Source organism: Eschscholzia californica, unplaced genomic scaffold (assembly GCF_041429995.1).
Source record: "Eschscholzia californica isolate CP2 unplaced genomic scaffold, dmEscCali1.0.p SCAF_5, whole genome shotgun sequence".
NCBI classification, from domain to species: domain Eukaryota; kingdom Viridiplantae; phylum Streptophyta; class Magnoliopsida; order Ranunculales; family Papaveraceae; genus Eschscholzia; species Eschscholzia californica.
In genome coordinates this window covers 49,650,137-49,674,199 of record NW_028238472.1, presented here as the reverse complement: position 1 = coordinate 49,674,199, position 24,063 = coordinate 49,650,137, and the positions used below count along the sequence as shown (strand labels likewise).

General features: G+C 35.5%; 2 protein-coding genes, 1 long non-coding RNA gene and 1 pseudogene across 7 annotated transcripts; 2 read left to right on the top strand and 2 right to left on the bottom strand.

Annotated features, from left to right (window-relative positions):
- The first annotated feature begins 298 nt into the window (after positions 1-298).
- Positions 299-4,755, top strand: LOC147540145 (uncharacterized). 4 transcript variants are annotated; one of them, XR_015226010.1, is made up of 11 exons: positions 538-644; positions 1,026-1,072; positions 1,166-1,394; positions 1,528-1,600; positions 1,931-1,981; positions 2,335-2,490; positions 2,851-3,527; positions 3,682-3,766; positions 3,901-3,967; positions 4,225-4,299; positions 4,401-4,755. It is a non-coding gene; the product is annotated as an uncharacterized LOC147540145 (long non-coding RNA). The 4 variants fall into 4 exon arrangements; XR_015226009.1 differs by lacking the exon at positions 1,026-1,072 and having other exon boundaries at positions 528-644; positions 2,851-2,914; XR_015226008.1 differs by lacking the exon at positions 1,026-1,072 and having other exon boundaries at positions 528-644.
- A 7,901-nt stretch (positions 4,756-12,656) lies between these two features.
- LOC147540144 (spindle/kinetochore-associated-like protein) lies at positions 12,657-16,648 on the top strand. Of its 2 annotated transcripts, none has more exons than XM_086643455.1 (9): positions 12,657-13,048; positions 13,157-13,281; positions 13,405-13,511; positions 13,642-13,723; positions 14,931-14,998; positions 15,190-15,295; positions 15,386-15,415; positions 15,630-15,743; positions 16,369-16,648. In XM_086643455.1, exons 1-9 carry the CDS (start codon positions 12,952-12,954, stop codon positions 16,444-16,446), a joined length of 807 nt encoding a protein of 268 aa, XP_086499581.1. In that variant the 5' UTR covers positions 12,657-12,951; the 3' UTR covers positions 16,447-16,648. The 2 variants fall into 2 exon arrangements, with proteins under 2 accessions (XP_086499581.1, XP_086499580.1); XM_086643454.1 differs by having other exon boundaries at positions 14,925-14,998.
- Positions 16,649-17,960: 1,312 nt separating this feature from the next.
- On the bottom strand, positions 17,961-18,728 carry LOC147540143 (uncharacterized). Its single transcript, XM_086643200.1, has one exon. It carries the CDS (start codon positions 18,726-18,728, stop codon positions 17,961-17,963), a length of 768 nt encoding a protein of 255 aa, XP_086499326.1.
- Positions 18,729-23,215: 4,487 nt separating this feature from the next.
- Positions 23,216-24,057, bottom strand: LOC147540142 (14 kDa proline-rich protein DC2.15 pseudogene; annotated as a pseudogene).
- Positions 24,058-24,063: the final 6 nt, after the last annotated feature.

The following is a 24,063-nucleotide window of genomic DNA, read 5'->3' as shown; positions in this document are numbered from 1 at the left end:
AATTTTTTTTTTTTATATCAATGCACATGTGGGCCCGGCCAACATTAGTGGGCAGTTATTAGGAACTTTTAATCTCCTCTTCTCCAGTATCGCCCCACGGAAAACTACTTTGACTGGCACAAATTTTTTAATTAATAACAATGTGTTGTGGGCCCCACTGGTTGGGAGGCCGTGCGGGCGCCCTGCCCGCACTGGGTCATGCACGGCTCTGAGTTTGTAACAAGAAAGATTAATAGTTCGATAAATCCAGTAAAAACAGTTAGCATAGTCGGTTTTGTTAACAACATATCTATATAATAAGGGAGGAGGGTATCTTTCCCCCTCCTCCCAAAGGTTAGGATTTATCCTCACAAGTTATATCAAGTGGTGGAAATACAACTGATTAAATTTGGAGGGTGAGGATTTAATTACTATTCATCAAAGTGTTCAGATCGTAACAAAGAGCATCTTTAGATAGATGCCCTTTTTGAAAAAAAAAAAAAAACATACCCCCAAACAGGTCCTTCCCTCATTCCCTCCCATTCTTTGAGTCTTCTCACGCACGCACCCTCTCTCTCTTCTTCATGTCTCAAATTTTTTTTCCCGCTCACCTCCTCTCTCTCTCATGTTCCTCAAAATTTCATCTCATCGCACCACACAAACCCGTAAGTATTCTCTCTGTCGCTTTCTCTTGCTCTCTCTCTCTCTCTCTCTCTCTCTCTTTCTAACTATTTTCTGTCTTATAATCTTCTTCTTTTTTATCAAATTGTGAGGGTTTTTGCTACTTTTATCATGTTAGTAATTTAGGGTTTTTATCAAGAAAAAGTCTCTTAGGATTTGTAGAGGGTTTCTGCTGCTCTTATCAATTCAGTAATTATTAGGGTTTTATCAAGAAAAAAACTGACCTAAATCTATACAAAGTCTATTAGGGTTTTATCAATTCAGTAATTAATTAGGGTTTTATTAATTCAGTAATTATTAGGGTTTTATGAACATCTTACCAACAACTAGGATTTGAGGTTTTTTCTGCTTCACTATCTAACCAGGGATCAGTTGGTGCTACTTTTTACCTTAACAATTTTCTGATGCAAGGGTATGCTGAAATAATGACTTCTTGAACATTTTTTTGTTGAAAATCTGGGTGTGTGGTGTTATTCCTGTGCTTTACGTTTATTTTCTTTTTCAGAAGTTATTACTAGCCAAGAGAGGCGGAGATTCAATGCCGAACGAGTATGGCCCAACTAGAAGAGATAATTAGAGGGACCGTTTATGTATCTGAGCTTGATCACCAGGCAAAGCAAGATACATATGGTTCCCCCGAACTCGACATCTGATCTAATTTTGTTTTGTTCCATTGTCAACTTGCGTCTTGCGCAGCTAGCTGACTTTCTTATTGCTTGAAAGTTGGAACCAAGGTATTGAAGAACAGTTTGCTGCCCTTTTCACCATCTGTGGGCAGGTTATACGTGTTTCATTGGGTAATTTGACAGTAATTTTCATTGGGTAATTTGACAGTAAAGTTGGAACAAATTTTGTTTCTGGCTGAAGGTTGTAGATGTTGCATTTGTGGTGATCCAAACTCTATTCTCCATTCTGCTTATATGGAGTTTAACTAATGAGGGTATCTCTTGCAACCTTAAAACTTCCATTTATTTTTTGTGGGTTGTCTGAGAATTCATGAATTTCCGACATGGTATTACATTTAAACTTGATTCTGGCAGGGACTATGCTTGGGTACTACTACCCTATAAGGGTTTTGCCTTCATAAATCTGTTTACATAATCTCATTTGATTGACTATCTACATTTCAAAAATTTCCTTAAATATGAATCTCTTCACTGTTGTTTCATATGATTGTTAGGTTTGAAATCTGATGCAATCATGCAATAGTTAAAATGCCATTTTTTTTTCTGTTAAGGTATTTATTCTATTCTCTTTTTTTTGTTGACAGAGTTTGAAGAATGTGTCTGTGACAACATGCCGAACTATTACCTTAGACTTTGTAAGCATCCTTTTTGTTTTTTTTGTTTTGCTTTTTTAATGGAGTGTAATTGGTTTTTTGTACTTTTTTGATTTGTTAAGTCTACAGACTCAAACATTTTCACTGATACGTCAACACCATTTTTTTTAAGTTTAATAGTGATTGTGTGTTAAAATAACTTAGCTTTCTTTTTATCAGGTGAAGTGTTTAAGGTCAATTTTTTTAAGAGTTCTAATTTTTGTATGTGATCTCCGTATGAAATTCGGTTTGAAGTTTTGGTTGTTAAGGCCTTCAGAATATAAGCTTTCCGGCAAGTGGCTTGGTGTGAAAATCAATTCGATTTGTTTTGATACAGGTTCCTCTCTCTCATGCAGGTTTTGTCTTCCTCTCCCGAAGTCGATTTGATGTCCGTAAGATCTACCAGTCGATTTGATGTCCGTAAGATCTACCAGTCGATTTGAATGTCCGTAAGATCTACCAGTCGATTTGGCCGAAATCATTCTAAATAGCACTTTAAATCTATCAGAAAGGTACTAAGGAACTTCAGTTTCGGTTTTGTTTCATTTTGACTACAATTCATCTTTTCAGGTTTTTTACGATGTTATAATAACTTAGCTTTCTTTTTGTCATAACTATACATTACCTCTTAGCATTGTTTTCCGTTCAACGGGTAGAACATAATTATGAGGAAAATTGAAGTGCTTAACCTATGTGTATGAGTTTAATTGTTTAGGTGAAGTGTCATACCTTCAAGTTTGTTGTTTGTTTTGGATTCTATCCAAATCTATTTTGTGTGGTTAATCCGTATCCTATCTTGACAATTTTTTCGTTAATTTTCCTTGCATAATCCGAAGCCTATGTTGACAATTATTTTTCTTTCACTTAAACAGTTTCTACTCCATTTTCCTATAGTCCAGCATTAACCAATCGCAGTAAAGATATACTCGAAAACAGGTACCCCCATTATAATTGATTTAACCATTTAGAATATTGCACCTTCTTTCTTTTCTTTAAAGTTCTTTTAGGAAAAAAGTTATGTGTACTTTTTTTTCCTTGAATCTCTTCCTTTATGACTGTTCTAACGAGTTCGAGTGGAGGAAGGAATATTCTCTTTTTGTAAGAAATACCTCCTTTTTCCACCAGGTAACTCTATCTCTATGTTCTTATGTCTCTCTCACACATCCTGTTAGCATCTCCCTCTGTCGCTCTTTTTCTCTCTGCCCCCTCCCCTCTCTCGCGCGAACTACAAGGGATCGAGTAGGGATTTGATTTGGGCAGGTTGGTGACCTTTAGATGTTACGATTCAAGGTGAATCTTCTTTAGTGTTGGTGTTAACCACAGCATACCTTCGGTTCAGCTGAAGTGGTTAGAGAGAGAGTGAAATGCATTTAGGGGAATTTTAGGGGTTATTTAGTTCGCATCTTATAAGGACCTTCCGTTGTTTAGGTTGATTATTTAGTTTGATTAATGGTGATCTGTTTCATAACTTCTACCCGTTGTTTAGTAACTTCTACCAATTGCTGATACTTGAACTATTCAAAGCTCCGAGCATGCTACTATCTTTCAGGTAAATGATGAAATGCCTGAATCATTTTTGAATTCTCAGTAGGCTTATAGTGTTACTATTTCAACATTTCTTTACATGAATTATATTAGAACTGATGATGAGATAGTTGAAAGTTTAAGATATACTAAAAGAATAAAAGGGTTTAATTTTATAGGAATTCTATTGGAAGTAGTTCAACTTCTCACAAATATGAACCTGATTATAACAAAGGAATTCTAATGGTGGATGGTTCATGGATGGTAATCTCAGAGACCTACAAATTTCAGAGCAATTCAACACTTTTCGAAGTTCAAATTTGACATGTTTAAGTGTTCTATGTTACTAATCAAGATGGGTTGTGGTGCACATGGCCGTCTATGAATAATTTCTAAAGAACTGTCTGTGCCCCAAACTCCGCCCCTCTATCGTTCTCAACATTTCATCTCTCCGCCAGCCCCCAGGTATCTCATTGTCTCCCGGTTTCTCTCTCTCACACACGTTGAACAATTGATTTAGAGCTTCAAATTAAACATACATTCTGCTTCTCTCTCTGGCTCTTCCCTCTCTGAATTTATTTCACATCAAATCGATTTAGGGTTTTAAGTTAGAGTTATCGAATAGAAAACATTTCTCTTCTCATTTGTCGAGCACATCATTAACTTTGATTGAGGACCTATTTGTCGAGCACTCACTTACTCGGATTAAATCCTTTCTGCAGGTTTCAGTTTGTGTTCCCTATTTGGGCGGTAGAAATTGCTCATCAAAACCAACCTTGGGGACTTTATGAAGATAGGTAAGATACAATTTATCATTGATAAAAAGGACGTCATATGTACTGCGATCATGATATTTTTTGATGGTATTGTCAAAATTAATAACAATACGAGTGTACAGATTCATTCAAGGCAATAAATGACGGGAAATGTCGATATACTAGAGGCCATTAATGATGGATAAACTATACATACATTTCAAGAAATAGATGATCCTTCTGTACCAAGTAGCTCCAGCTCAATAGGCATACGAAGAGGATGAAGATATGCATGTTGGTGCTAATATGGTCCAATGTGCCAGTAGGAAGCTGAATGAATTCATTTCGATTTTTTTTTGTCGATTGTTTACTTTAATTAGTTTTGAATGTTTAGTTCATGGTTGTATTTATAAATGTCTGAGATTGTAAGTTTAGTTCTCAAATGCATTCATAAGAACATGACTATATTTTCTAATGAAGTCCCATGACTTTATTTCATTGCAAGTGTTTCTTATTGAACTTAGTTGTTAAAGTAGGTAAACAGTGAACCGATATGATGAATAAATACGAAAACAGTCATCCGATTGTAAAATAGATGATGTTACACATAATTTGTTCGATCTGTAACGCGTTCGAAAGAACTGTCCGTGCCCCACGGGCACGGGTTACACCCTCGTAGTAATATATGTCGTCAACAGTTTATAACAAGTCAAATAAAATAAAACGGATAAAAAAAAGATTATGGGAAAATATGACTCTTTTGTTAACAACATAATTATATATGTTGTCCACCGTTTAAAAAGTGGGTTTTAAAAAAAAAAAATTCTTGTTGGTATTTTCCTATTTGGACCCGTTTTTCGAGCTTTTCATTGAAAAATCCTTTAGAGCATCTCCAATGCAAAACTCAAAAAAAATCTCTAATCGTCCTATTTGTCAAGTTCCAATTGAGATTCTCACTCCTAGGTGTCGAAAATAGAGATCCTTAATTCTTGTATGTCTCCAATGCAACACTCTAAACTCTTTTATTTTACTTACGTGTCATGGTTATTTTTGTAAAAAAATAATGAGTTATTTTGAAAATATACGAAGACTTGATTTTTATTGGTTGAAATTTAAATATTGATGAGTTGGACAATTAGAGATATCTCAAGAGGATTCTCTGAAAATAGAGTGTCCTCTTGAGATATCTCTATTCCACTCTCGACACATCATCTTTGAGATCTTAGTTGAGTTTTGCATTGGAGATGATTGTTTAAGAAAAACTCAGAAAATCTTATGTGGCACTCCGAGTTTGTAAGATTGAGTTTTGCATTGGAGATGCTCTTAGTTAATGGGCAATAGGCCAAGGGTTTAAACCTTCCCGTAAGCACTATTAAAAATTTTATTTACTATTTTTTAACATATGTTATACGTAACCCCAATTTTAGTTCTGCTTGGGGGCTCCCAAATATTTGGAGCGTTTGCACACAATTGTTGTCTTTCATCGGATCACATTTCTACAACACGAAATTTTTTAAAAAATAAAACTGTACTACATAGATTAGAAAAATTGCCACTAATTAGTAACATTTTTTCTAAGAAAATTTGGTTATATATCAGAAGAACGTCTGGAGAAAATACTCCGTGTAGCAATCACAACGACCACGTAAAAGGAAAAGTGTATTGAAATACAAAAATGACAGTTATTGTATAACAGTTATTTAAGATATATAGCTACACTTTTTTAAACTAGTTTGGGGTTTGACAATTCAAATTTATTCAGATTCCCATGAAATAATGATAATTTTATAAGTATTTTAATATCATGAGGGAGGCAAGAGCTACAAACACTGAGCCAGAATCCATGCAGATAGTAGTTAAAATATCTTACACAAAGACAAGGAATCGAGTTCCTCCTCGATTCGAACAAGTTTGCTAAAATACCCCCTCAACCTTTTTGTTCCTCTGTTCCCATTTCTTAAATTTAACTATAAAAAAACAACTAATTTAACTTCTAACTACATAAAATACTCTCTTACCAAAAAGTCTATTTACCCCACCCAAATCCCACCTATCTCCCACCAGCCGACATGGACGTGCCACGTCTGCAGGTTAGAGCAATGCTAGAAGAGAAAATTATCAAAGCTTTACTCCAGAACTACTTTTTTCCTCTGGATGGACGGTAGATTTCTAATTACGTCTGAGGTATGTTCATGTTGCAGTCTCTTCTACTATCATTTTTCTTCGGATTAGCTCATCTTAGTTACTTTCGGATAGTGTTTATGTGGCGTGACTACTTCAGTTTTATCTTAGTCTGATGTAGAGTGGCACTAGTTAATTAGCTGGAAATTTCATATTAACTTCTGATTCGACGTCATTCTACACCTGACACGATCAGCTGATGACGTGGTTGTGCCACATGAGCTAGTGGGAGATTATTGGATTTTCTATTGGGATGAATAGAATTTGTAATACTATTATAAGCTCTAGATGTATATATACATATATATTCTTCTTTCTTATTATTCTTCTCATCTGGCTTATCTGAGAGTACTAGGGTCAATATCTCAATATCTAGGGTCCCAGTTTTGATTGAAGAGTGAGAGATTTAGGAGACAAGAAAGGTTACCCAGCCATATCTTCATTTTCATATCCTTCAATTCTCCTCATCACTTTTCATTCATTAACCCCACACCATCTCCTTCATGTTCTCTTTCTCAACCTCTTTCCATTTCTTCATAAACTGCATTTATTGCTTCTTTCATCCCTCCCCTTTTCTGCATATACTCCTACAAACTACTAATCTTCTCTACTGATCAAGAAATACATTTTGATCATATCCAAAAAGAGTCCTAAATAGTACACTATATATAAAATGTCATCAATCATGATTTCTAGTCTTATTTTTCTACTCTTCCTTTTGTGTCATTTTATGCATGCTTGTGAAGGTCGTCGAATCGGTGTGGTTAAGGAAATCAGTAAACATGTCCATCATCATTCAAGCAAGGTTAGTTTCTTTTTTATAATTTCTTTTCCAATTCATAGTTTGTTTGATGTGAAACCCACTTTAATTAGTTGGGTGGTAAGATGGGTGTCTCTATTTTGGAGACTAGGGTTTGAATCTTACTATATTAAAAAAGTATGATCAAGATATAAGTTCGATTAGTACTCATCGGTATATCAATATATATATGTTGCAGGGTATAGAGAAGGCAATAATCGGCGAAGAAATCCCAAAGGTGAAAACCTACTCAAAGAAGAAACTTAAACGAAAGCCAAGACATCGAAAAGCTACTATTACTAGTAGTAGTCCTTCTGTTGGAAGTGTTGTGTTGAATGGCAAGAGTGATGGAGATGGTACTATAGCTCATCAAAATCAGAATCAAGATGCCTTATTGAAAGAAGATCAAGAAAAGAAAGAAATTACTCAAGGTGATGATAATACCAAATCCTTTGTTTCCTTTTCTTGGAGAGTACCAAAGAAGAAACCCAAAGAACAACCAGGGTTTAGCCTAGATTATGCTCCTCCAAAGACTCATCCTCCTTCTCACAACTAATCATCATTATCAATCCTACCCAATATATAGGTCTTTTTGTCTTTTATCTTCATATCTCAGGTGCTGATTTTCTCTCTAACAGCTAGCTATTCTCCCTCCTTGATTTTATTTAGTCTTCTAGGTCTTAATTACATGTAACCCTAATTAACACTAGATCTCTTTTTTTTAACTCAAGAAAGTCTTAGGAGATAGATTGGTAGCTAGTTGCTTGGATGAGTAGTACTACAAACATAAGTACAACAAATCTTCATATATAATCTTTATATTAAAACATATGTTTCTTTAAGTTTTATGGTTCAATTCAAGTCTCTTCTTTATTGTACATCATATTATATATCTATTTTTACTGAAATATATATTACCCATTTCAGTAATCAATCCGATTACAGTGTATTCTTCGTCTTCTTGGTTTTAGTTTCTTCTTTCTTAATCTCATGTTCATGATGATGGATAGTAATTTATAGAGATTATTTACTATAGTGCTATTATGGATTCACTACTCAATAAACTGTCTCTTTTACGGCTTAAATTCGTAATAATAAGTTATAAGTGAGAAATCGTAGCAAATGATACTATAGAGAGTGGAATTTAGGAAGTGAACTTGTAGATGTGTGAGGGACTAGTACTCATGGCCCCATGATGTTAACAATTTGTCCCTTGGAAGGGGTTACAAGTGCAGATGGTTTGCTCCTAAATGGATACCATGTATTAATCATACACAATATTTTTTGTTTCTTTCTTTTCGCCCGCTAGAAAAAACTAAAAAATATAACATGGTGAAGCGGCGATGAAAAATCAAACAAATTAAACCGAATTGGCCTAGATGAGTTTGGAGAAGCAACTTAGTTTGTTGTTTGGAAATTTAATTTCTTCTGGTAAATGATCATGCCCTCTATCTATATTGGTACAAACCACAAAGGTATGTTAGAGGGGAACTCTAGGGAGTAAGGTTTGTGGATAAGAAATATGTACGAAATGCCTTAAATATAAGTGCAGGATGCCTATTCGCAAACTGAAAAATCGTTCTAAAATTTTGACTCAGACTCGTTTATTTATGTTTGTCTTAATCTTGTAAAGGATTGATATCAATGTTAAGGATGTATCATGAATTCAATTTTTGGGGAGAGAGTTAAGAGGCAGCTAAGTGCTAGGGTTTAGTTAGCTACAAATACTAAACTTTTGAGCTAGCTCTCTCTGTAATCTTGTTCTTCATTCCTAGTGAAAATCATTAGGTCATAGTTCGCGGTAGAGTAGGTCTCACCAATTGAACCATGTAGATATCTTGTGTTTGTGATTGTTCTCTTCTATTTTGTTTTTCTTTGTTTACTTGTTCTTCGTCATAGAAAAGTCAAGAAATTGAAGTCGTATGATAATGTTGCGTGAAATTCGAATTGTTGATGGAAAAGCTTTTTGATCAAAATTCATATCACATAAAGACGGTTCTTCTACAAATTGTATTCAATCAGTTTGAGCTAATCGTAATAATTCAATAGTTTATCTTATTTGAATTGTTCTTTTTATGAAGTTAAGCAGACGTCCTAAAACTTTACAATTCTTTCACTCCCTCGAAAAGATTACACGCGATGTACTTCATCACTCTACTTCATTTGAAAATGTAAAACACCTATAGCACAACATGGACAAGGACATCCTATAATATAAAATATAAAAGACTTTTTACTCATTATTCTTTTATGCGTTCACAACATTTTTAGAAACTTCTATTCCATATTTAACTTGACTAAAATATAGTCAAGTACTCGAGTAGTACACTAATGTTATCTTAGTTTGTGATTTTCTGATTCGAACTACCAACCAATACAAAAGAATATAAGTTATTGACCCTAACAAGATTAAAATATAAGAAAGAAACCTAAACTATCCTTATTCGGATCTTATATTTTATTCGTTTACTCCAACAACATATTATATTTAACCCTTTTTTTTTAATGAGAGATACACATAAGGTTAATTTAGCACCTAACCAGAGACACATCTTGAAACCAAATCAAGAATGTCTCCTAAATAAACAAGTTGAAGACACAAATGTTTCAACTTTTTAACCCTAATTTCATCAAAATCCCAACAAACTAAAACTACAAAGAATGAAAGACTAAATTCTTACTCTAAAAGAATGAATACCCACATCCCAAAACAAAATGGACAAACATTTCAAAACAAAAAAATTGCAGACATCGAAGCAAACGAACGGACGAGATTTCATCTTGGTCTGTTTCCCACTTGACGGTCCTAAATTTTATCACTAACATTTTGGAGTTATCAAGAACTACTTAAAAACTGAAACAAATCCCCAACTTCTCAACTTGGGATTAAGCTCTGATATTTTTGGAAAATTGAGTTGACTGTTTAAAAGTGTTTTTCTTTTTTCCTTTTAATAATCTCTAAGGGTTTTGATTCAAATAGGATAAATACTATGAACTACTAAATGTTCAACCTTAAGTCATTGACTCAAATGCACATTGTCAAGATGTATAAAATTAATTTTGCTATTTGACCCGTGTTCTTTGTTTCTATGATTTAGCTAAACAAAATGATTCAAATGTTTTTGAGTGATTCATATTTGCTGTTTGACCTTCACTCTTCAAAACATAATTAAAAATGTTTATGTCTTATATTTTTACTACACGGTGGGTGCACGATGAGACCGTAGGGATGGGAAAACAACAGCGCCGCTACATGTGGAAATGACTCCATCGAGTAGTCTGGGTCGAGTAGAAAATCCAATTCCGCATTAGGTTTATCAGGCGAGCGTGAGGCAAGGAGGGTTGGGCACTTGGGTGAAATTCAAATCACGTCATTGTCCAACGGCAAAGTAGGTTCGCGTTATCTTGAGATTTCGAGCCGAAGTGGTTTTCTCCAAGTCCCAAGTTAGCTGAACAGAGTTGTGCACTTGAAAATATTTATTTCTTACTAACCTTTTTCTCTAAATAGGGCCAAGAACCTTTAACAAGAATACATGTCTCTCATATATATATATATTCCCACAAAGGTGTGATTTTGTTACCACTAGATCGGCCAACCCGGTCCCAGGCAAACCCACAGATCGGCCAGGCGTGAGAAAAAATGGGTTGGACACAGGCTAGGCTTGAGTCGACCAGCCTATTTGATACCACTAGCTTAACATGCTTAGCGCCTCAATAACTTCCAATGTGGAACTAAAGTTATAGCATTAGTGTCATACGGTATGTGGTTTGGGATTTGAGAAAGTTTAGGATCTTATGAAGTCTCACATGAATAAGTGAGCTCGGAGGGGCAATGACTGTCACGATTTTGGTCCAGGGAGTGCGAATTGTATACCAAACGGAAAAATTACAAACACAAATAACGGTAGAAAAATTGTCTACACAAATACATTATATAGCACAGAGTGTTGTAGGGCGGAGCTAAAATTTTACGTTAAACATGTTGATTGTCAAACAAATATATTTGTTTCTTTCTTCAAGTCCAAGTGATAAGTTTGAAGTTAGGACCTCTTATGCCATAACTAAACTAATAACCACTAAGCTACCACTATTTTTAAGATAGAGTTATGCACATAGGTGTTTATGTATCATACTTTGTTTCCCCTTTTTATAAAAATTGGCGGAGATTCAACTGTTCGATGAAGTTTTGTTGAAGCTTCGACAACACGTTGAACGAACACTGTTGAACGAACACTATTGAAGCTTCAACAACCCTGGTTTGGGTTTTCCCCAAACTAGATTTAGAGTTTGGGGAAACCAAAACCCTAGCGGAAAGAGAAAAAAGAAGAAGAAGAAACGAACAAATCTTTTTTTAGTTTGAAGGTCGCCAACCGGTCGTCGGAAATTTCGGTCGGTCGGTGACTTTGCCAGATAAGATGATGAGGTGGTGAGAGGGGTGAAGTGGAGGTGAGTGGTGATAAAATGGAGGATGGAGGGAGGGATGAAGTGGAGTTTATGTTTTAAATTTGTTTGGATTAATTCTATTTTGGTCCCTAAGGGTAGTTCGGGAAAAAGTTGAAATGTTTTTGGTCTTTCGGAACCCAATCTAACTGCCAGACACTTATGGGACTAAAACGGTGAGTTGGTCACAAATTGGGGGCCAAAACAGAATTAACCCTAATATTAAATAAAAATGGTAAATTAAAAGGAGAGATTTTATAGACAATGCCAAATTTTTTATAGGTTGTCTCACTAAAGGCAATTCCTAATTTGGTTGAAGGAAATGTGCGTTTAAGAGGGAATGCCTCAACCAAGGTTTGACCAAATGGCGACGGTCGCCGGCTGGTTCCGGGCAAGAGCCTTGACTGAATTTTGTTTCTCTCTCTACCTTCCTCGTCCTCCTCCTTCTTCTTCCCAGTCTGTTAAGAAGATGGAGAGGGATTTTGTTTTTCTTATCAAAGTCGCCGACCGGAGATGGTAGGCCGACAACTTTTTATCGGGTGAGCGAAAATAATCCTCAAAAGTAGCATTGCCTTTAACCATGGTCATGATGAGTTGAGCAAGTCAAACTTGCAAAATACATTGCCTTTCACAAATAAAAGACAATGCCTACAAAATCTCCCAACTAAGAAAATTGAGTTTTTGTTGTGGCAGCAATCTCACATTGGTGGTGAGACGGAGTGTGGTGTTCCTCTTAAGAGGTTAAGCACCCTTCAATATTGAGGCCTTTTAATACAGTGAGGCTCAGGGGTGTCAAATCGGACAATATCACTAGCAGTCCGGAAGGCTGGTCCGCACCATCCTATAAAAGTTTTTAGGAACTCAGACTTATAATAGTTTAAAGATTGACTTTAAATCCGAGTCTCTATTCTTCTTGCTTACTTTCACTTTATTTCTCACGCTTGATATTATTAATTTAATTCGGTCAGATCGACCAACCAAATTCAATCGAGTCAAACCGAACTAGGCCGAAAAAAAAAGTTGATCAGCTGAGCTTCGGGTAACGGACCGCTGCTCACTCTTACATCCCACAGGCACAGTTCAAGGAACGCCTTTTCTTGGACCACTTGGTAGGACGTTGGTCGATATCTATGCCTCTGCCTGGTAGTCCCGCCAGATAGATTTTGAAATTTCGAGATATAAACAAACTCATGAAAAAAATTATAAAGATCAAAATTCATACTACTAGTTAAGAAGAAGAAAACGAAACAATTTCTTGAGATAGAGAGAGAGAGATGGATCTGAAACAGGCAGGTTCTTCACTCGATTCACTTATATCTTCCTTCAATACTCGAATTCTAGAACTCCAAGAACTGGTGATTGGTCGTAACAGTAAGTTCTACACCAAAAAAAAAAACCTAATTTTGTTTTACTTTCTCTATTTTGAATCAAATAAACAGATATTGAATACTATTAACACTTAACTCTTTGATTTCTCAGTGTATGCAGCAACCAGTATCGCGGATTTATCAGCAATTGATACAGCAGTTAAATCTATGGAGTTTCAAATGCAATCCATCAAAGATAGATTACGAGAAGAAACTGAAGCCATTCCTAAAGCTAAAGTATCAACTCTCTCTCTCTTTGAATGTTTTAATGTTCTCGAAAGAAAAAAAAATTAGGGTTTCTTTTGTTACGTATAAACAACTCTTACATTAGTTGTGCTTAATTATAATGTTGGTAATCAGAAACTAATTGATATGTCGACGCGTCAACAAAAGAAATTGCAACATATGTTGGCCAATTTGCCTCCACGAATGCCTGATTTGATGGTTCCAAGTAAGAACCCTAATAGGTATGAATTTATAGAAGTTTGTCCAATTGATCTATAAGAAGAATTGTATCTTTTGTATGAGTTAAAATTATATTGAAATTGGGCTTCCAATTCATTCATTGAAGTTGACTATAGAGATATTGTTTTGCAGTTTACCGCAGGAAACTTCTTCTAGTTATAACATTGTTACTAGTAGTTTAAAGCTTGATGAGGAGCCAGTGGCACAACCCAAGGTTAGAAATTCTTGGTTTTGTTGTTAGTTAATACTACTTAATAGTACTAGAACTTTTACTTGATGGAATTGTTATAAAGTTAAGACCTTTTAATTTGATAGGTTTTGTATAACAAACCATGTATATGCTCAGAGAGAACTTTGTATTACAGGGCTAATCATGATAGAGAGTTCCGATCAAAACTGTTACTTTAAAATATTATTCAAGTGTAAATTAGACATTTTGGATTCTCAATTCTTATAGTCGTTCATATTTTGTCTGAACCTATGGAAGACAGTTGTTGTCCAAAGGATTAGGACATGCTCGCACGGAGCAAATTTGTACTCCTTCCCATGAGTAAAGTATCCAGATTTCTCTCAAAGTCCACATAAACATAATTGCGACTAGTTGATTGGTTATCTTTGAGGTTGACAGAGAATGCCTTGTCTCCTGCCATGTATACAAGGAAAATCGTTAACAAAACAATAAGTCCTGGTTAAACTGACATTAAAATCATCGTTCATTTTGTGAATATCCATGAAATAACAACGTATTTAATACGAAGGCAAAAATAACAACACGTGTAGGACACATTCATCACAAGATGTATATTAGAATAGCAATAAAAATATCTTATCTTCGAAAGGCTTGGTGAGTAAGATTTAGGGCAATTCCATGCTTGGCCAACTTGCGGATGGTTAAGGTTCACTTGTTGTTGATGGCAATATTTTTATGGTTAAGACTTCCACAGAGGAATCAAGTAATGGAGATGAACATTGCCCAAGCAAACCACCAAAAGGTGCTGTTGTGAGTTGTCGATTTCCAGTTTCAAATACATTTTGGATATTCGTATACGTGATTTACCTGGATTGACTTTGAGCATAGGTTGTTCTGACTCTGTAATTGTGAACATTTCATCATGTCCTTCTGTGGTTAGTGGGTATGAATATTTCAACTTCCCAATTATCCTCATAAAATTGACATTCTTCTCTCGTTAGTCAAATTCTTTCTTTGTTCAGTTCTATTATTTGAAATGCGTTAGAAAAACTAGATACAAAAGCGAAAATATTAGTACCTACTAGGCTACTACCAAGTTGTTGGGCTGCTTTGACCAAGAAATGGAGAAAATAACAATTTTAAGATTCATTTGCTTTCAAGTACTAGATTAAGGACTTGTTGGATTCTTGGTTAATATCGGAGGTTGACTGATGATTCGTGTTAGTTGCAGGAGAAAAAGGGTCGTGGCTCTGCACCAATCTGGTATGTCACTGCTGATGAGCTTCTTTCGTTATCCTCGTAAGTACATTGTTCCTTTTCAGATTGAAATTCCTTCGGAAGAACACGTATACACAGGTTTCAAGCAATTATCTGTCCTCAAATCGTAATTAAACACATCATCAGTTATATCTTTATAACTTGTTATATTTAGTTTCTTGCCTATTTCAGCTTTCTCTTTCAATCTGTATCACCATACTTTCACCTTGCAGTTATATGAGGGGAAGGCTCACACTTGACAAAGTGAATGCAGCTATTAATGACATGGCTGCTTACGCGGACACTAATTCTCAACTTATATCAGCTCCAAAAAAGAAGGTTTTATTCTAATTTCCATTCACTTTTTGTTTACTTTCTAGTTCATTATTTTTCATGGCTTACTGATTAGAATAATTTTTGCTCGTAAAGTTGGCAGAAAATACTTGGGAAAGGGCACTTGTAAGTAAACTCTTTTAAGCTTACACTCTCTTTTGTTTCCTTTTGATTAAAATCTATTAAAAGTTCAAACATCGTAAAAATTCTTCTGTTTTCAGTTGATATGTGTCTCTTACTTTCCAAAACAGTTGAACCATTATTTCAAATGAAACGAATACAAGTGTTGAATACAAGTGGTGATAATTGTTTAAACAATGTTTCTATGAACATCATGCAGGAACTAAGAGATATTGCAATGAAAGAAGAAGTAAAAGGAAAACACTTCTTTGTCGAAAGTGATATAAAAGGACCAGCATTGAAGCTTGACAATACCGGAAAATCAATTTTGACTGTGAGTGATTTTGTACTTGCTATATTACCAAACTATTTCTGAAATTACAGCAAGAAGTTACGATACAAATAACATAGTTTATATTTTATACGATACAGAAACTCTTAGACTTGCTTAAATTTTAGTATCCAACTCCTTATCTTTGTTAGAGCCCATTGGGCCTGACTCTCCTTGGAAAAGCGATTGCAAGGAAAGATTCTCCAAGACTTATCAACTTAACAAATTCCAATGACTAAGCGATGTGGAATAATAACGCCCATCAACATAAGGGCTGGAGTCACGGGACACTCCACCTCCATCCAGAGCTAAGGTTAAGAAGTCCCGTCCCTCGCTGCAACACTAGCTCTGACCCAACGATAGATCCCATTGGGCATTACTCCCCTTAAAAACGGCTTGCAAGTAAAGGATGCCCAATACTTGTATACTTTACAGATTCTAATGATGATGTAGAGTAATTCTAATAATCTTGTCATTTCATTTTCACTAATATCCAAGATTCAGAAGTGTTTGACATTGGAGTTCATGTGAGATTATATCACAAGACATAAACTTTTCTTACAAACTTTGCTTAGGTGCTTGTGTTTTTCCAATGGTTGTTTAGCAACATTTAATATATGCTTGACAGGTTCTTCGTCATCTCGGTCGGATTAATGAAACAAGAATCGGTCATCATCGTGTGATTATCCTTTCAAAGCCTCAATGATTTACCTAGTAGGTTTGTTCTCTGTAAGACCTTGTAAATTGATGTTAATGTTTTCTTTCAAAAGCAAAATTTCTAACCCTGAAAAAGTTTGATAAGCGAATTAATATTTGCATAATCATGATACTGGAAGACGGTTCAATTTTATTAAGTCTTGATTAATGTGTAGTTGAAGGAATCGGTTTATTTAGTTTATTTTATGAAACTTATGACCGCCTTCTTCATTATCAGACTCTATTTCTTTGAAACTAATGTTACAAGTTAGTATTTGTATCTTAAAATCTATATGGTTAAGTAATATTGTCTAAGGTATTACTCTTCGTGTTCCTTCGACGGAGAGGGGTGGATTCAGTATAGCCGCACAAAAATGATTAGATAGTGAAAATGTGCAGATAATATGAAGTCATTATCATGGGACATGGTTTGTCGAAAATATTTGAGAACCATTCATAATCACAATTATGATATTCATTAATAATTGATTGATAGATACTATTTCACTCACATGAAAACTTTTGTCAATCAATTCACATAGATCATAGTTCACGGGTCAACTATTCTCTTTATTACAAGTACTTCATTTAGGTCTTATTAATTTTGCAACATAACCGTATGGTCCTGTCACTGTTTTAATCATCGTATTTTATCCTGAGATAAAAGCCACATCGAATTTTCGTCATGTCTTTGGATCCTGGGGTCGAGTTTGAAAACAATTGGATAAATGTTTAGCACTGTAAATCAATAGAGGGACTCCTTCCACATTTGCTTGGAATCAAGCTGATAGAAAGTGCGACATTAAATTTTATTTTTTATTTTTTGATGAAAGATTATTTTTTGTTAAAAGGGGACATTAAAATTGAGTCCAAGTATATATATTGGCTCTTATAGTCTTATACCAGAGGAAAGGCAGATGGTTGCCTCAAGATCCATAAGCCCTTAGAGTGAAGTACAACAAGGGTTATTTACAGAGTTTCCTATTGCAAAACCCACCAACCCACCAACCCACCAAGCAAATTAGCACACAAACACCTAATTTTTAGGGCATCCCTTGGGACTCACTGATGAAAGAGTTGGAGTTGGAGTTGGATTATTCGGGGTTTTTTTTTTTGTGTTGAAAGATGGATTATTCGGGTTGGGATTTGGATTAGAACAAAAGCAGAATTATGTGAAGACTAACCAAGGCTATAATCGGGGATAAATTTACAGAGTTTTGGACCAAATACTAGAAACTAGTCCCGTTGGTAGAAGCTTTACCCGTGTTTGTTAGGTCAAGGGTTTAATTCTTTTTTCCGGTGAGGTTTTGAGAAGGCTTAATTCTTTTCTAACCCCAATTTATAACTAAGTCCTAATTTAATCTCTATTGTGTAACCAACTATAGTTTTTGGTTCTTAATTGTGTCCAGACTTCATTTTTTTGCGCTTATTTTTTTTTTTTTGCATTGGACAGCTGGGATTAAAGGGCCCAGACCCAAAGGAAAGACAAGCTGAAAAGTAACAAAATAAAAAGATTACAAGCACTCAGTGCCAATATTTCCTTAGTCTAATCTTGCCATTCCTATCATCTTTAACAATATCAAGCAATTCCCTAGGAGTACTAGAGACATCCAACTCAATAACACCATTAGGCTTCCACTTAGCAAGAAAATTTGCTGCCTGATTGAGCTCTCTGACTACATGCTTGATGGTGCAATGCTGGAACTCAGTCCACAAGGTCCTAATCTTGAGCCAAGTATGCCAAACGCTCCATGGAGGCAGCTTGCTAGGATCAGCCAAGATAGAAAGGACCAACATAGAGTCTGTGGCAATAATAACCTTAGGACAATCATATTTCCTAGCAAGCTGGAGCCCAAGCTCTACTCCCTGAAGCTCATGAAGAAGGATGGACTGCTTCTCAGCTGTGCCTGTACCTGACACAAGCACATCACCATTAGCATCCCTAATAATAGCACCATACCCTGCTGAATTGTTATCCATGGATCCATCAGAGTGGATGAGGAAGTAGCCAAAGGGGGGAGGCTCCCACTTATATCCCTTAACAGCAGGCCTAGAGAGAGTGACTGACAAGTTCCATCTATCAACATACTCTAGGTTCTGAATAGAGTGCTCAAACCTGCCTTTCCAAGTTGCTGCCTTAAACTTCACTTCCTCAGTAATGATCTTTAAAAGGCCAGCAGTAGTACGAGCAACCTGTTGAAAGACCCTAGCATTTCTCTCTTGCCATATGTGGTAGATGAAAGAGTTCAGCACTAGGCAGTCAATCTTGGCTCTCACAGAAGACCCTAGCATTTCTGGGTTTTTTGCGCTTATTTTGCTGTACTTGAACTTTTTGTTGTTCTTACATTTTTTTGTTTTATTTTCACTCTCTTTTAACTTCATCTTTCCCTCTTCCTCTTGACCTTTCTCCACTTCCTCGCTTCTCCTAATTGTGGCGAAGGGGCCCCTCCTCGGAATCTTACCTCTTCGTGGATGTTCAACTTCGTATATTTACCTTATTTTGTTTCATTACTAGGTTTAGGTGAAAGAGTTATTTCTCAGAGCATCTCCAATGCAAAATTCAAAAAAATCTATATTCATCCTATGTGTCAAGTTCCAATTGAGATTCTCACCTCTAGGTCGCGAAAATAGAGATCCTCAATTTTTTGTGCATCCAATGCAAAACTCTAAACTTATCTTATTTACTTAAGTGACAGTTATTTTTGTAAATAAATAATTAGTTATCTTAGAAAATATAGAAGACTCGAATCCTATTAGTTGAAAATCAAATATTGATGAGTTGAACAATTAGAGATATCTCAAGAGAACACTCTAAAAATAGAGTGTCCTCTTGAGATATCTCTATTCCACCCTCGACACGTCATCTTAGAGATCCAAATAGAGTGTTACATTGCAGAGATTTTTTAAGAAAAAACTCTAAAAGTCATGTGGCACTCTGAATTTTTAAGATTGAGTGTTGCATTGGAGATGCTCTTATATTTGTGTCTTATCTCTAACCTAACTTCAAAAGTTCTCTTCGCTCTTCAAATCTTAGGCATGTCTGTTACCAAAAATTATCTCATGAAATGAATATTCAAATTTCATCTTTTGCAAGCATTGATGCCTTCTAAATATAATTTTTTTTTGTTGCAAGCCTTCTAAATATAAATTGAATATGCAAATTCTAATTAAGTTAACCCTCCATAGAATGAAATCCTGGCTGCGCCTAGGGGTGAGCAACGGTCGGTTTTTTTCGGTTTTGGCTCGAGCCGAAGTCGAACCAATAAGTGACGGTTTGGTTAAATCGTCGGCCGAAGGCGAGCTGATCATTCGGCCGGCCGACGTGGTTCGATTCGGTTTGGTTAGGCTCGGTTGAGTTCGATTGATCGGTTTAGCCTAACACAATTTAAAGAAAATTGTAAACTAATGTTATTCATTTCATTGCATAAGTCAAAAATAAAAATTAAGAACCCATCATAATTTTCCGTCATTACATATGCCGAGAATGAAAATTAAAAATTCATCGTACTTTTCCACCATTACAAAAAAATAGAAATGTGAATACAAAATTTATAATTTTAAGTTACTAACTAAGAATGGGTTGTGGTAAATAGAAAATCAGTGAAGACTTACCTTTAAAACCTTTCAATCAAGTTGAATAGGTTGTTGATGAAGGCGACAACAACAACTAGGAAGGAGGATGGCTATTAGTATGGAAGACTTAGATTAGGGTTTTTTTTAATTTTTACTCCTCTTTAGTTTAACACTTTCTAACTTTACAAAATTATTATTTCATTTTTCCTTAGGGTGATTTCTTGAAACTCAAGTCGAGGCCAAACCAGACCGATTTTGGGTTGTTCGATTTTTCGGTCAAACCGAGTCGATCGGTAATCGGTTCGACCCAAAAATCGATCGGTGCGGTTCGACTTGGTTTCGTTTGTCCAATTGATTCGGTTCGACAAGGTAAATCTGAGGACACTCTCCTATAATAGTAATTAGGTAATAGGGAAAAAATAACAAAGAGAAAAAAGAAATCCAGAGAAAGTTGGAAACCAAATCATCATATATCTAGATATTGCTATTTTATATTTATTCATTATTTTTATCTTAATCTCCTTGACATGTTTCTATTTTATGTAACCTCCTCAATATTATGAATAATGGTGAAGAGGAGTCTAAGAGCAAGTCCAACGGTGACCGGTCCCGGGCCCTTAAATTCACTTTTTCATTCAAATTTAAGGGCCCAAGCTCAGACCCTCAAAATCAACTCCAAGGGTGAGCGGTCCCGGACCTTTAAATTTGAAGTTTTAATTTCTCAGTTTACTTAAATAATTCGATTAAACAATATCGATTACAAACTTAACATTTGATTAGAAATTTAAATCTATGACAATACGACTAAACACCAATAAAAAAGTTAAAATAGCTAGAAGGGGTTTCTTCGTTCGTGTGGATTACTACCAAACCAAGCTTCACGCGCCTCCATAAGCAACCGTGCACCATATTCGTCAAGAGAATTAACATCAATCCTCATTAAGTCTATTCCATATTGTCGGTCCTTTGCTTTTTTTATCGGTTTCAAGGAACCCTTTTTGAATTTCTAAAGCTTCTTTCGTTGAAATCGATCTTTCTTTCCCTTCATCCATTCTATTTTGCCAATATTCCAGCGGAGCATCACCGGCTACTACTTTGTCTTTAGCGGTAGAATTTGTCGAATTTTCTCCGACTCTTGCATTTGCTTTGGCTTGTTTACGACCCATTGGTCTTTCCTCCGATGGATTGGTATTGAAATCTCTTTTTCCGGATGTTGACTCTCCTGGCATGTCTGTCATCCACTTGTTATGCGACATCAAAACTTTGTAAACATGTTGTAATTTAAACATTTTTCCTTTGTGATTGTTTTTATAAATATCAAGTGTTCTTTGAATCTGAAAAAGATAAAAATTGATTTAAAAGGATATTATGAAATCAAAAGATAAAAATATATAGATTACAAGTAAGAAAAATTACCCGGTCATAGTCGTTCTCCCCGCTTTTTGGAACTTTATTTACTATCCTCAAAGTAGAGATGAAACTTTGACACTCGGTATTTATGTCACTGAAACGAGATTTACAACCCTTTTTCGTGCGTTGAGAGTTTGTAATTTCATTAAATTCATCGGTTACTTTTTGCCAAAATATAGTAGATTTTTGGCAATTTCCGACAACCGCATCAAATGTGAATTTCAAATAAGAATTAGTAAGTACTATATCTTCATTGGTATTATACGCAACCCGTTTATTAGATTTCTTGGTTGAAGTCGTTCCTTCAAACTCGCAAGAATCATCTAAAGTTTCATCTACTACTGAGGGAACTCGTGAAGAATCCTTAAAAGTTTCATCACTTTCAAATTGGCTAGATTGATAACTGGGATTTTGAAAGAGATTCATAAATAACTCATTATCATTGAAGGAATCCATTGAAAATGATTGAAGAAATTAGTAAGAGAGTTGAAGAGATAAAATGAAAGAGAAAGAGTTGAAATAGAGTGAATGAGAGAGAGATGAAGGATGATTTGGGTTCAACCCCTATTTATAGGGGTTGAACCCAAAATCTGACCGTTGGATTTGCTCCAACGGCCAGATTTTGCTCCCCAATATGACCGTTGGGGAGCCCCAACGGTCTGTTGGGGAGCAAGGGGCCGGCCCCTAATAAGGGCTGGCTTCTTATTTGGGAGGGGGCTCCGCCCCCGCCCACATGCGATCCAAGGGGAGGGACCGGGTGTCCCAAGCCCTTAATTTGAATTAATGGCCCGTGACCCCTCCCCGTTGAATTAAGGGTCCGGGACCCCTCCCCGTTGGACTTGCTCTAACAACTCATTCCAGTTTCATAATCTACTGCTACTCTACTAGGGCAAAGAAAATAAGGTTGAGTAAAAGAAATGAAGCAGCTGATATTTTGCAAACCATTTCTCCCTATGCCCTAATAATATTCTAAGTAGTAAACTAAAATGTTGCAGTAATAACCAAAGAAGGGTTTCTTTTAGTGAACTAACATTTGAAGGGACTTTGTTATAAGCTGCATAAAAAAGGGTTAATGACAATTAATATTTATGAGATCTGAAATCAAACTGTGAATCATGAGTACCAATCCATTATTGAGTTGGTATGAAGCAAGAAATTAGTACACTAAATATTTTGGAGGTTTGTATGGTAGGGTTTGAAAGAAAAGTAGTAATTTTAAGTAACAACCTAGACCTTTCAACAAAAAAAAAGGTAACAACCTAGACAACTCTTCAACAAAAAAATAACCTAGACAACCACAACTTGAGGGCTAGCTTACACACTAGCTTATAAGTTGCCTCCATATAGAGTTATCATGCAGAAGATTTTTTTATTATTAATAATTCATTCGATGATCTTTCGGTGTTCGACATAGAATAAAACTCAATTTTTCGACGTAATACATTCACTTCAGAGTAATACGGAATAAAGAAACATATGTGATGCTATTTAAATTCCGATCCATAACTACTTAGCAATGAGGGGAAATGCTTCCTCGGGCTTTATAAGATTATAGCCAAATGCGCCTAACATACGTCTTTTGTTGGTTGACATGAAGCACGTTGTAACCGTAATGGACTATCATATGAGAACAAATTTGATATTGCATTAAGTTTGTGAATGTTAATTCAAAATCAACAACATATATACTTGGTGGTGAGAGTTTCCTTTGTCCACCCGTATTGTAGATCATTTTGAGAATATTAAGTAGGTCTCTATAGAGATGTGAATCATATAGAAATATACTAAAAAAAAAAAATCGGAAACTTGTATACCTAGATTTATTCAAAATCAAATTACAACGAATATAGAACTTACAAATTACAATCATGAGACTTAAACTTATGTAATAATCTCAGTGTACGAGTTATTTGATAATAAACATAAACACACAAAAACAATACAACATTAATGATAATAACAAAATGAAATTAAAGACAACCAATGTAGTAGAAGAAATAAGTTTAGTTGCTTAGGCACATATAAAATCAGCTGGGAGTTTCTTCCCACAAGTGTTTAGAAGCAAGCTGAGTGAGAGATCAACATTGAGGTGAAGACCAAGAACATTAGCTCTAATGGCTGTACAGAGACAAACAGCGGCTTCGAGGTCGGCTAGGCCATTAAGAAGAGTACAACAAGGGTAATTAGGAGGGTTACCGATAACGATGCTAAGAGGTCCACCTAACAATGAAGCACAAACACCCAACTTAAGGGTGTCCCTTGGGCAGCTAACCTTTGAATGAGCAGGAGTACTAGTGGGTGAGCTAGGGTTTGGTTTTGGCACTTTAGGAGTTGGGTACTTGGGTTTAGGAGTTGGAGTATTAGGCATGGTACAAGTGCCACAAGCTGATGCAAAAGTAAAGAACATTAGGTTTACAGTGAGAAAGAGAGCAACTGATGATGATGAACTCTTGAAATCCATCTTTCTTTCCCTCTCTTAAACCCTAATTGCTTCTATGAGTACAAGTAGTAGTATGAAGAAGAAGTTTTGTTGTGTGTTGGAAGAAGAGAATTGAGGTTGTATTTATAGATCGAAAGAGAAGTATGATTGATTGAGTTGATAATATAAGAAATGAAATGAGAAAACAAACTGCATGTGAATTAA